This window comes from Schistocerca cancellata, chromosome 4 (assembly GCF_023864275.1).
Source record: "Schistocerca cancellata isolate TAMUIC-IGC-003103 chromosome 4, iqSchCanc2.1, whole genome shotgun sequence".
Classification (NCBI taxonomy): domain Eukaryota; kingdom Metazoa; phylum Arthropoda; class Insecta; order Orthoptera; family Acrididae; genus Schistocerca; species Schistocerca cancellata.
This window is the reverse complement of record NC_064629.1, coordinates 403,951,832-403,964,576: the sequence shown is the minus strand read 5'-3', so window position 1 is coordinate 403,964,576 and position 12,745 is coordinate 403,951,832. Positions and strand designations below refer to the sequence as shown.

The window sequence follows — 12,745 nt, the reverse complement described above, 5'->3', positions numbered from 1 at the left end:
TTGCTAGTTCATTGTGCATCTATTTATACTTTTTCGTACCACTTGTAGATTTAGAATACACACATTACCAATATGTTTCTATCTCCCTTAGATTCACTACACTGAATCAAGATTACTATAGCCATTGTTTTATAGTGTGGCATAATTACTTACAACCATATTTCAATTTGTCTCATATTTATAGATGAACTCATCATAATGTTAAATATACCCCTGTTGTATTATTAAAACAACCATATTTCAATTTGTCTCATATTTATAGATGAACTCATCATAATGTTAAATATACCCCTGATGTATTATTAAATCATTCTCAGTGTGTGTGTGTGTGTGTGTGTGTGTGTGTTAGAGAGAGAGAGAGAGAGAGACCATCAACCTCAAATATTCTCCATTGTAATTTAAAGAGCAGTATCCACACTCCCCATCAACAGAAAACAGTATTGCTGTGAAACTGTTGAGAAATCTGGGCAAACTAATTTTCAGATTAATTCAGTCTGTTGGTAACCATCTGATACTCCTGCTAAATATAACACAGAGAAACAATGAAAAAAGCCAAATATAAAGAACAATAGAGAAAAATAGGCTCACAGAAAATTAACACTGTATCATAAAAAATTCCACAAAAATATGTAAATACTTATGCAGAAATTTTCCATACAAATAAATGATTTTTTCCTGTCTACATATATAGATTTTGTGTGCCTGTTGAGTCAGAGCTGACATACTTTTTAATTCTTCAGGTATTTTTTGGTTATGCCAGTTTTCTGAAGCATAAATACCTCACAAAAACCATCATTTCTGAAGAGTAATTATTTATTAAATGTTTGTGGTTAAAATTTGCACATTCAGCATCACATAGATATCCAAACAGTATTACAGTTCTTGACACTTGGTGGCCAAATTTAATTGCAGAGAATTTCAGTCAATTCTTGTGGGACATCTAGGCTCATGTTTCCAGTGGCTTCATGTCACTTGAAGGTAAATGGAAAATGATCTTATAATGGTAACACAGTAAGGAATATCTTGTCTCTTTCCATTGTATATTATTCCATCAACATGAAAAGATACAGTGCTTGGTCATGACTTGTAGCTATACACAAAGGTTGCAAAAGTCATGGTATAGCAATATTCACATACACAAATCATGGTAGTATTGAATAGGTATAAAAGGACAGTGCACTGGCAGAGCTGTCATTTGTACTCAAGTGATTCATATGAAAAGGTTACAGCTGGCCGCGGTGGCCGAACGGCTCTAAGTGCTTCAGTCCAGAACCGCGCGACTGCTACGGTCGCAGGTACGAATCCTGCCTCAGCCGTGGACGTGTGTGATGTCCTTAGGTTAGTTAGGTTTAAATAGTTCTAAGTTCTAGGGGACTGATGACCTCAGATGTTAAGTCCCATTGTGCTCAGAGCCATTTGAACCATTTTGAAAAGGTTACCAGTGTGATTATGGTGACCCACTCTGAATTAACAGACTCTGAATGAGGAATAGTAGTCAGAGCTAGGGGCATGGGACATTCCATTTTGGAAGTCGTTAGGGAACTCAGTATTCTGATATCCAATGTGTCAAGAGTGTGCCAAGTACACCAGATCCACACATTACCTCTCACCATGGACAACACAGCGGCTGATGGTCTTCACTTGACAACCGAGAGCAGTGGTGTTTGTGTGGAGTAGTCAGTGCTAATAGACAAGCAAGACTCCATACAATAACCATAAAAATTAGTCTGGGATGTATGAAGAATATATCTGTTAGGACAGTGTGGTGAAATCTGACGTTAATGGGCCATATCAGTTGGACCATAGATGATTGGAAAACCATGGCATAGTCAGATGAGTTCTGGTTACAGATGGTAAGAGCTGATAGTAGGGCTTGAGTGTGGCGCGCCATGTCACTGGACCACAGTTTTTCACAACTCGTTCAAAGAAAATTCAAGTTAAAGCAATTGATTTGGCCACCCTGACCACCTGATATGAATCCCATTCAACATTTATGGGTTATAATTGAGAGGTCAGCTCATGCACAAAATCCTGCACTGGCAACACTTTCGCAGTTATGAACGGCTATATAGGAAGACTGGCTCAATATTTCTGCAGTGGACTTCCAACAATTTGTTGAGTCCCTGCCACATTGAGTTGCTGCACTACATTGGGCAAAAGGAGATCCAGCACAATATTAGGTGGTATTCCATGACTTTTCTCACCTCAGTGTATGGTAAACAACTTAGCACAGTATACCCATGTACAAATTGATTTATTGAGCATGGAGTTAATTTCCACAGTACCAGTCTATTGGAACAGTGGAGCAAATGTTGATCTTGCTATTTTAAAGTATTCATGTCATTCTGTGCAGATGTTGATGAGTGTATGGAAAACATCCATGGATGCAAGCAAGGTGAAGAAGTGTGTCGGAATGTAATTGGAGCTTATGAATGTGAAATAAAATGTATGCCGGGCTTCCAGTATGATGAATTTCTTAGGCAGTGTACTGGTAAGTTAGCTGAATTTATCTTTCACCAGTATATTTTTTTTACTTATTTCTTATTAATATAATTTTAAATAAATTTTTTTTCTTAAATATCTATTGCCTTTAAAAAAATTTTTTTTGATACATCTAATGCACCACTGATCATCCCAGTTAGCTATTAAACTCCTTCAGACTCCACTCCTATCTTATTTCCTTACTGTTAGTATTGAATTAAGTCAGCATCATTTTTATGATACTGCAATTGGGGGGGGGGATTAAGAGAATTAGGTGGGGGGGGGGGGGGGGGCTAGCTGAAGATACTCTTTATCTAAAAGCTTATTACATTATCATCCCTTGTATATTATGCTTGTCTGCTGATAGGTGCCTTGTCTATTCTATTAGTAATGATCAATCCTCCAACATTTAATTGTATTGCATCTTGGTATTTCCATTAATCTCAATTTATGGTATGACATTTTAATATGTAATATTATCTACCAACTCAGTAATATTGTATATTTATTCTGTTATTGATTTAGACAAACAAGGTGAAGAAGTGTGTCGGAATGTAATTGGAGCTTATGAATGTGAAATAAAGACAAACTCGTGAATATTATTTAAAAGGTGCTCCCAATAAATGCTTATGCCATATCAATCAAGAAAATTTCCATTTCCACTCACAAGATGCAGTATGGGACCCAGAAGGAGTAAACGAGTACTTCCTAACTTCAGTTAGTGTGATGGAAAACAAAATCAAGGAAAATGGCAGATGTGCATTAGATCTGCTTTGTACTGAGCCACACAGAAGGTTTGCCTTCCACTGGAATGTTGACACCCCCAAAGATATTATAAAAGCTATGTCAAGGTTCTCCAACTCCAGAAGAACATGTTTAGAATCAGGAGTTGTCCCTCATGAACCCAAAACTGTTAGTTATATCAACCTTTAAAAAGGGAGATAAGCATCTGTTCAAAAACTAATGACCAATTACTGCTGCTCCTATTTTCTCCAAAGTTTTTGGGTTACTTATGTACAACCCACTAAATAACTACTTTGATCTCCTCTCCAACAGACAGTTTTAATTCCAACATGGTAAAAATACCATTATTGCTGTCTACATGTACATCTACATCCATACTCCGCAAGCCACCTGACGGTGTGTGGCGGAGGGTACTTTGAGTACCTCTATCAGTTCTCCCTTCTGTCACTGCTATTGTTAACCAGATGATAACTGTTATAACCTTTAATCACCAATAATTGCATGGATATTCAAACACACTCACTTAAAAACAATAGCTGGTTACATGATAACAACTCAGTATCTCTCATTTGACTGCCGTGCCGTGACATGCGGCCGGCGCCGTTCGTAGCTAGGTGGTGCTCCCGCGCTCAGCCGAGTTGCGGAGCGCCTCTATCGCCGTTTGCGCATACTGTCGTGGCGGCACTGTTAAATGTCGTGGCACTGTCACAACACTTTTCCCCCCTTGAAAAAAAAACACTCACTTCCTTGGAGACATGGACAGTGCGGAGACATCCATGGCCTCTTGTGAGGCCCTGAGAAGATCCCGCGGAGAGACACGAGAGTATGGTCGAAAATGTCCAGGACGGAAGCTCATGCATGGAATGTGCCTCCTGGATGAGATGATGGGTGAAAACTCCGGAGCAGCATCCATAGGTGTCGTGGACCTGGGGGTGTGCTCCAGCGAGATGGGTCCCGGAGAAGGCGGCATCGCGACTGGGGCCGGTTCCGGCGTACTCGGAAATGGTAGCGACGTGGGCTGCATCAACACATACGGTAGATCGGCAGCAGCGACAGGACAGGCTTCTCGGGCTGGTGGAGGTGAAGGAAGGGGCGATGGCACTGGCGTGGCCACCACTCGTGGGCGCATATGGTCGTAATGGCGAACAACCATGCCATCGTCCGTACGTATTTCACAAAGCCGGCGGCCGCAAAGAGCCTTGACCACCCCTGGAATCCATTTAGGGCGAGATACATACCCTCGTGCCCACATGTCGGCGCCCACCAAGTATTTTCCCACACTAGGGGACACAGCACAAGGCCTGACAGGGTGAAGCAGGTGCAGTAGAGCGCGCGGTTGGCGGCCATGCAAGAGTTCAGCAGGGCTGCGATCACCCAGAGGCGTGAAGCAATAAGAACTCAGAAATTACAGCAGAGTGTCATCTGTGGAAAAATCACTAAGGAATTTTTTCATCAGGCTTTTGAAAGTGTGGACAAGGCGCTCAACCTCCCCATTCAATTGCGGATGGAAGGGCGGTGCTGTAACATGATGAATGCCTTGTCCAGTACAAAAATCACGGAAGGCCTGCAAAGAGAACTGAGGGCCATTGTCTGTGACGATTGTGGGTGGAAGACCTTCTAGTGCAAAGATTTTGGACAAAGCCAGTGTCGTCACCGCAGTGGTGGACGACGGACATTGAAAAACAAACGGAAACTTCGAGAAGGCGTCAATCAACAGTAGCCAATAAGTACCGAGGAAGGGGACAGCAAAGTCAGCGTGCACCCGTTCCCATGGCTGCGCCGGATCAGGCCACAGAGAGGGCATTGTACGAGGTGCAGCCAGTTGTTGAGCACACTGACCACACGCAGCAACCATGTGGGCGATGTCCGAATCAATACCGGGCCAATAAACGTGCCTGCGGGCGAGGGACTTAGTCTGAGAAATCCCCCAATGGCCTTCATGCAACAGTTTGAGAACATCTTTGCGAAGAGAGGCTGGCACCATGACCCGTGGAGATGCGCCATCTGTGGCCAGAAGAACAACACCATCACGAACAGACAGACGAAGGCGCAAGGCATGGTAGTTGCGAAGGGAATCCGATGCCCGGCCCTTGGTCCAGTCCGGCCAACCCCGTTGAACAAAACCGATCACCTGATGCAGGACCAGGTCCCGCGCAGTAGCAGACGCGACCTGCGAACCTGTAAGTGGAAAACCCTCGACCGCACGACATTCTGCCTCATCAATGTGGAGACAGAGTAGTTCATCATGATCGAAAACCGGGTCGGGGCCCATCGGCAATCGCGACAATGCGTCAGCATTGGCGTGCTGGGCCGTGGGGCGATAGTGAATCTCATAGTGAAAACAAGACAAGTATAAGGCCCAACGTTGAAGGCGGTGAGCTGCCTTATCCGGAAGCGACGCCGATGGGCTGAACAGAGACACCAGCGGCTTGTGGACGGTGATGAGGTGAAACTTAGAACCATACAAAAAACGCTGTACTTTTTTAGAGCATAAATGATAGTGAGCGCCTCCTTTTCGATTTGAGAGTAACGCCGTTGTGCATCGTTGAGGGTCTTGGAAGCATAGGCGATGGGTCGTTCCGACCCATCCTCATACCGATGGGCGAGAACAGCCCCTAGGCCATACTGTGATGTGTCAGTCGCCAGAACCAAGTGCTGACCCAGACAGAATGTGGCAAGACAAGGTGCCGACTGCAAATGAGCCTTCAGGCGGACAAAAGCCTGCTCACACTCGTCGGACCAACAGAAAGGGACGTTTTTGCGTAACAGCTGATGCAGAGGATGAGCTACCGCCACCGCGGATGGAATGAATTTGTGATAATAAGCAATCTTACCTAGAAACACCTGAAGTTCTTTGACCGTAGACGGCCGGGGTAGAGTGTTAATGGCCGCCACGTGCTGACGTAGAGGACGTATACCCTCACGGGACAAGTGGAAACCAAGATACACAATGGAGGGTTGGAAGAACTGTGACTTGTCCAGATTGCACTTCAACCCAGCCGAATGCAAAACCCAAAACAGTGAACGCAAATTGCGAAGGTGCTCCTCAGTGGAGGCCCCCATGACAACAATGTCATCCAGATAGTTTACGCAGCCGGGAACGGAAGCCGTGAGCTGTTCCAAAAACCGCTGAAAAATGGCCGGCGCACTAGTGACGCCAAATCGTAACCGCTGGTACTGATACAACCCACAAGGAGTGTTGATGGTGGCTTTAAAATCACCACATAATCACAGACTCCCGTTTGGTTTAGAAACCACCACGATTGGCGATGCCCATTCGCTGGAGGTAACAGGAAGGAGAATCCCTGAAGCTGTTAACCTCTCTATCTCAGCCTTGACAGGTGCACGCAACGCCACCGGAATAGGGCATGCCCGGAAAAACTTAGGGTGAGCTGTAGGTTTAAGAGTAATGTGGGCTTCAAAATTCTTGGCACGACCCAGACCAGCAGAGAACATGGACGAAAATTCAGAACACAATCCATCCAGCTGTTGATACGGAATATCCTCAAATATGAGGTGCACATCATCATCAGTGGAGAACCTGAACAACTGGAAAGCATCATAACCGAACAGATTTTCAGTGCCCGCATGATCCACCACATAAAACATGAGGGGCCTAACAACAGACTTGTAGGCAGTGGAAGCATCAAACTGACCAATGATAGGAATTTTCTGTTTATTGTAAGTTCTCAGATTTCCCATAACTGGAGACAAGGGAGGGGAGCCCAACTCCAAATACGTGCAAGAATTAATGAGAGTTACTGCAGAGCCAGTGTCCACTTGCATGCGAATGTCTTTATCCAGAACACGATCAGTAACAAACAACTTATTTGTTTGAGAAAGCACACAGTTAACATCCATGTCCAATGCCTCGTCCTCGTCGACAGGAACTTTAGGGGACTGACACACAGAAGCAATGTGGCCTTTTTTCCTACATGAATTACACATGACCCAACGTTTTGGACACGTGGCCCTGTCATGCTGTACAAAACAACGTGGACAAGAAGGAAGTGCGGAACGAACCTGCTTCTGTGGTTGCTGTTTTCACTGCGAGCATTGCGGCCCAACGCGACGTTGTTTACACGAGTGAACTGCCACCACATCTTCATTCTCCTGTCAAACAGGCAAATTGTCCATGTCGAAAGTTGACTGTACAGCGCCTACATCACACCACACATCTATTTGCGTGCCAGCAGCGTGAAACACTTCAAAGGATTGAGTGATGCTTAGAACTTACGACAACGACAGGTTTGGCAGTTGTAGGGCACATTGCCGAACTTCTTTATCAGGAGCAAGCCATAGAATAGCATCCCTAACCATTGAATTAGCATAAGACTCATGATGAGTGTCCATGACAAACTGACATTTCCTACTCAGACCGTGTAGTTCCGCCACCCAAGCCCGGTAAGATTGATGGGGCTGTTTATGACACTGGTAGAAAGCCACGCGGGCGGCAACAATGTGGGTGTTTTTGCAGTAATAGTTAGACAATAAGTCACACATTTCTTTGAAGGACAGGAAGGCAGGTTCCCGCAGAGGGGCTAACTGAGATAGCAGCTGATAGATCTGTGGGGAAATCCAAGATAGAAATAACAACTTACACATAGGAGCGTTGACAACGCTGAAAGCCAAGAAGTGTTGCCGCAAATGCTTCTCATAATCCTCCCAGTCTTCAGCGGCCTCGTCGTAAGGAGGGAATGGAGGTGGAGAAGAGGAAGACAGACGATGAGAACGCCTGAATAGCAGCCGTCAGCTGTGTTTGTTGTGCCTGAATAGCAGCCGTCAGCTGTGTTTGTTGTTCAATGAGCGCTTGCATAAGCTGTTCCATGTCTGCCCCGTCACGAACACACAAATCCACAACACAGTGAAAATATCTGACCTCGTCGCCAAAAAGTGTTATAACCTTTAATCACCAATAATTGCGTGGATATTCAAACACACTCACTTAGAAACAATAGCTGGTTACATGATAACAACTCAGTATCTCTCATTCGACTGCCATGCCGTGACATGCGGCCGGCGCCGTTCATAGCTAGGTGGCGCTCCCACGCTCAGCCGAGTTGCGGAGCGCCTCTATCGCCGTTTGCGCGTACTGTCGTGGCAGCACTGTTAAATGTTGTGGCACTGTCACAACAGTAACTGCATATGAAAATAAAGCTTTGGTATCTGTTGTACTGTATAATCTCAGCAAAGTCTTTGACTGTATATCCATTGACACCCTACTTCCAAAACTGGAATTTTATGCCATGCAAAACCCACTTTTAGCTATAATCAAGACCTGTTTAAACAAAAAGAGACAGTTCATCTCATTAAAAAATTTATGTTCTTCTCTGAAGGAAATGTGTGATCTTTTTCTGTTCATCATTGACGTTAATAATTTACCTTAACATGTAGGAGCTAATTCAGTAGTGTGTTATGCAGATGACATGGCACTGCTCAGTACACACCATTATGCCATACAAGTGCATGAGGCAACTCAAGAAAAATTAGAACTAGCAATGAATTGATTTTCTTTGAATCTTGATAGTTCTGGTAAAACATTTGAACCATTTCTGGGTTTAACTAAAACTCTAGAAAGTATATCAGTAACATTGTTATGGTTTTACATTGATTCCAGGTGAAACAGGGAGGAACATGTTAGCCATGTCTGCAAGATAATAACAAGTGTGTGCCATCTCATACAGGAACTGACAGATGCAATCACACAAAAGAATATCTGAAAATGGCATAGCTTGCCCTTTTCCTGTCAAAAATTTCCTATGTCATACTGATATGGTGACATTCTTGTTATATCAGTGAAATTCTGAACATTGAAAAGAAAGTAATCAGAGTAATGAGTAAAATAAAACCTAACCCCTCTTTATCAAGCCCAGTATAGTGACAGTTGTAAACCTATACATCTGTACAGCATTGCTTAATGTCAAAAGTGGCATTAAGTGAGAGCAATACCAGAGAGAATATACGCCTTCACAACAGTAAACTCAAACAAGATTTCAATATGCCAAGAAACAGACTGATATAAACTGCAAACTAACATAAAATAACAGGTTTAAAATGTTTCATTAAACTTCTGATATATGCACAGTCCCTGTTTTATAATATTTTCAAAGTTAAGATTTATGACTGCTTACCAGAACATGCATTTTACAGGATATCATAGCTATTTGAAATCAAAACTACTGACATTAGTATTTAAGAATGTTTCTTCTATGTAAAAATTGTTATTAATGTCCAAACCTATTGCACTATAAGTGGTTAATAAAGAAACGAACTGAATCCTTCTTCCTAGCCTACCTGAATCTTATGATTTCTTCATGGGTGCCTGCTAAATGGCATCTACTTCTCTCTTGCCTTAGCCCCAGTGTCATTCTCTATGCAATCACTTTTATAAAGTACTAAGAGGAACCTATCCCATAGCTGTGAAATAATTTTAGTATTTTCTGCAAATTATATTGCGTCCAGGGGAAGCCATTCAAATGCAAAACTAAGTTCAAAATTTTCAATGTATCTTCTGACACCCAAGTCTTACTAATTTTTGTGTAAATTCTCTTCACCAGTCATGCACTATAAATTTTCATTAAATTACTATATCTGCTAAGTATGCACACAGTGTAAACAGATTTTAACTACTTTATGACTGTGGTTTTAATATTCGGTTCAGGATACTATAACGTCCATTTTACCCAAGTTAAGTTTTATCTTGTGTATAAAACTAAACATAAATTATCTGACTCCTTTTACACACAAAAAGCCTATTTGCAGCATGAAAATATACATACCGAATATTCACATTTTTCAGATTTTAATTTTTAAATGCCGTAGCATCCTACCAAGGGATGACAAAGTTATCATGTCTTAAATGGCTCAAAAAGCATGATACATTAATAATTAATATAAAATAAACTGATGTGTGAGAAATGAAGTGGGAACCCTGGTTAAAGAAAGAAACGAGTTATGCAAAATGCATTGCAAAGAATAACAGAATATAATAGCCCAAATTTTAGTTCACATCTCTAATGAACTGCAGGGAGACAAAAGGACAAAGATAATTTTACATGCAAAGTGATTTAGGCATATGAATGAACTCATTTCATTATTTTTATATGAGGGCTGTTCAAAAAATTCCGGAACATTCGTAATTTTGAGGCAATGGCGCATTGGAGTGAAATGCATTTGGCATCCCTGCACATGCACGTGTTTAATGTGTAACTTCTGAAAGTTTCATTGTTATGTTATGGTTCAATGCTGTACTGAGTGGAATGCTATGTCACACAGTTTGTGAATTTTGAGATGGCAGAGTTAAAGGAGCAAAGCATCTGCATTAAATTTTGCATGAAACTTACAAGACACACCAAATGATGCAGGAAGTCTACAGCGATGAGTGCTTAAGCTGTACTCAATGTTACAAATGGTACATATGGTTTAAAAATGGCCAGATGGAAGTTAAAGATGATCCTTGTTCAGGACACCCTTCGACATCCACCGATGTCTCTCATGTCACGAATGCTAATGAAAGTTTGTATGCCAATTGAATATTGACTGTCTGAGAGACTGCAGAAGATCATAACATTTCAGTTGGATCATGTCATGAAATCCTGACACAGCATCTTGTAATGCACCGTGTTGCCACCAAGTTTGTCCCTTGGCTCATGAGTGAAGCTTTTGGATTCACAAATGAGAATGAGATGTTCCTTAAGAGATCATAGCTAGTGATGAGACATGAACCTATGGTTGTGATGTTGACACCAATGTTCACTCTTCACAATAGGTCGGGAAAGATTCTCCAAGACAAAAAAAACCTCATGATGTCAGGTCAAATGTCAGAGTCATGCTGACAGCGTCTTTGACTTTGAAGGATTAGTTTGTCATGAATTCGTAGCACAAGGACACACAGTTAATTGATGGTACTATTGGGACATATTGCGACACCTGTGAGAAAATGTGAGAAGGAAACAGCCTGAAATGTGGTGAGACAATCCATGGCCAATGCACCACAATAGTGCACCCACACATTCATACCTTCTGCTCCACAACTATTGCACAGAAAATGAAATAGCTGTGCTGTCTCATCCTCTATACTCTCCAGACCTGGCCCATGTGGACCTTTTTTTTATTTCCAAAGTTGAAAACCCTGCAAAAAGGATGAAGATTTGCAACAATAGACAAGATAAAAAAAAATTCGCAGACTGTGCTTCACATGATCCAGCAAGAGGCATACCAAGGCTGCAGCAGTGGAAATGACATTGGGAGTGGTGTATCAATTGTGGAGTAGAGTATTTCAAAGGAGATCATGCACAAAAAGTAAAAGGTAAGCATAGAAAATTCTTGTGGACAAAGTTCTGGAATTTTTTAACAGTCCTCAAATTTAATGAGGTAGCCTGAATCATGATAGATCCACCTGCTATAAAGCCCAAAGTTGTGATGCAAAGGGCATTTAACAAGGAAAGTAGGGTAGGTATGAAAACTAATGTGTGTTATTTGATGGATGCAAACTATCTTGCTATTAAGTATTTTTACAACACTTTTTTTTACTAGTCCTTCATTTTTTCTGTCTGCTGTTATCATCTAGCCATCAGTTAACACAAAGGGCTTCATTGCCAATAGATTCTAAACACAGAAAAGAAGTGGATGGCTCAGGCATGATGTGATTTTTGTTCTTGTTTTATTAGAGGTGACTTTTAATAATATTATCTGTGTGCTATTAATAGTATTTTTCATTTTTGTTGTGGAAACATTGATCCCTCAATGAAGGGATTCATAGAGATAGTGGCACATGCATTTCATGGTGCAGAAAAATGTTAAGTAAACAACGAAAGTGAAAAACTTGAACTATCACTATTATGTGTAAGCCTAACTGGTGAAAATTATTTTCTCAGTACAGAAATTGACAAATTAACAAAAGAAGTGGGTAATCTATAGACACAGTCACCATGTTGTCTACTTTGAATATTAACAGTGGGAGTCTTAGTTTTAAAAATATTATCAGCAATAGTTTGGAAGTGTGCCGTATTTGTAAAATTATGATTGTGAATTATTATCAAAAACATATTTCATATCAAAATGCATATAATTAACAAAGTGACTAAAAAATATAAGTTTGAATCTGAAAAGAAAGTATAGCATCAACATTATCTGTAGATAATGTTCAAACAGAAGGATACAAATAATGCTACTACAAAAAATGAACCTCTAAAGGAACCATTTGTGTGAAACGTAAATCTGTGTGTCTCATAATCTCTGCAAAATCAGATCCAAAGGAAAAAAATGTGTCTTCACATGCAATGTTGTGGATTGAAATTAAATCTGCAATTTAACATGGCCAGTGAAGAATAAGTTATTACTATATTAAATGAAGATATGTGAGTGTAGCAATACAAATACAAAAAGTTGTAAAAGTCTTATGTGCACACTATTTACCAGACAAGTCTAATAAACTGCAACATAAATTCAGCAGACACAGTGAACTACACCTGTAACAATCTCAAAAGTAGCTCTAAGACAACAAGATTGGATAAATACC

The 12,745-nt window shown here is 41.3% G+C and overlaps 1 protein-coding gene across 2 annotated transcripts in view; it reads left to right on the top strand.

Moving 5' to 3' along the window:
- LOC126183856 (fibrillin-1-like) overlaps nucleotides 1-12,745 on the top strand; it is a 640,172-nt gene that overhangs the window by 314,042 nt on the left and 313,385 nt on the right. The window contains exon 11 of one of the 2 annotated variants that reach the window (XM_049926146.1): nucleotides 2,354-2,491. The exons of the other annotated variant lie outside the window; for it this stretch is intronic. Coding sequence (XP_049782103.1) covers nucleotides 2,354-2,491 — 138 coding nt within the window. The remainder of the gene's footprint in view (nucleotides 1-2,353; nucleotides 2,492-12,745) is intronic. 2 annotated transcript variants of the gene reach the window in all.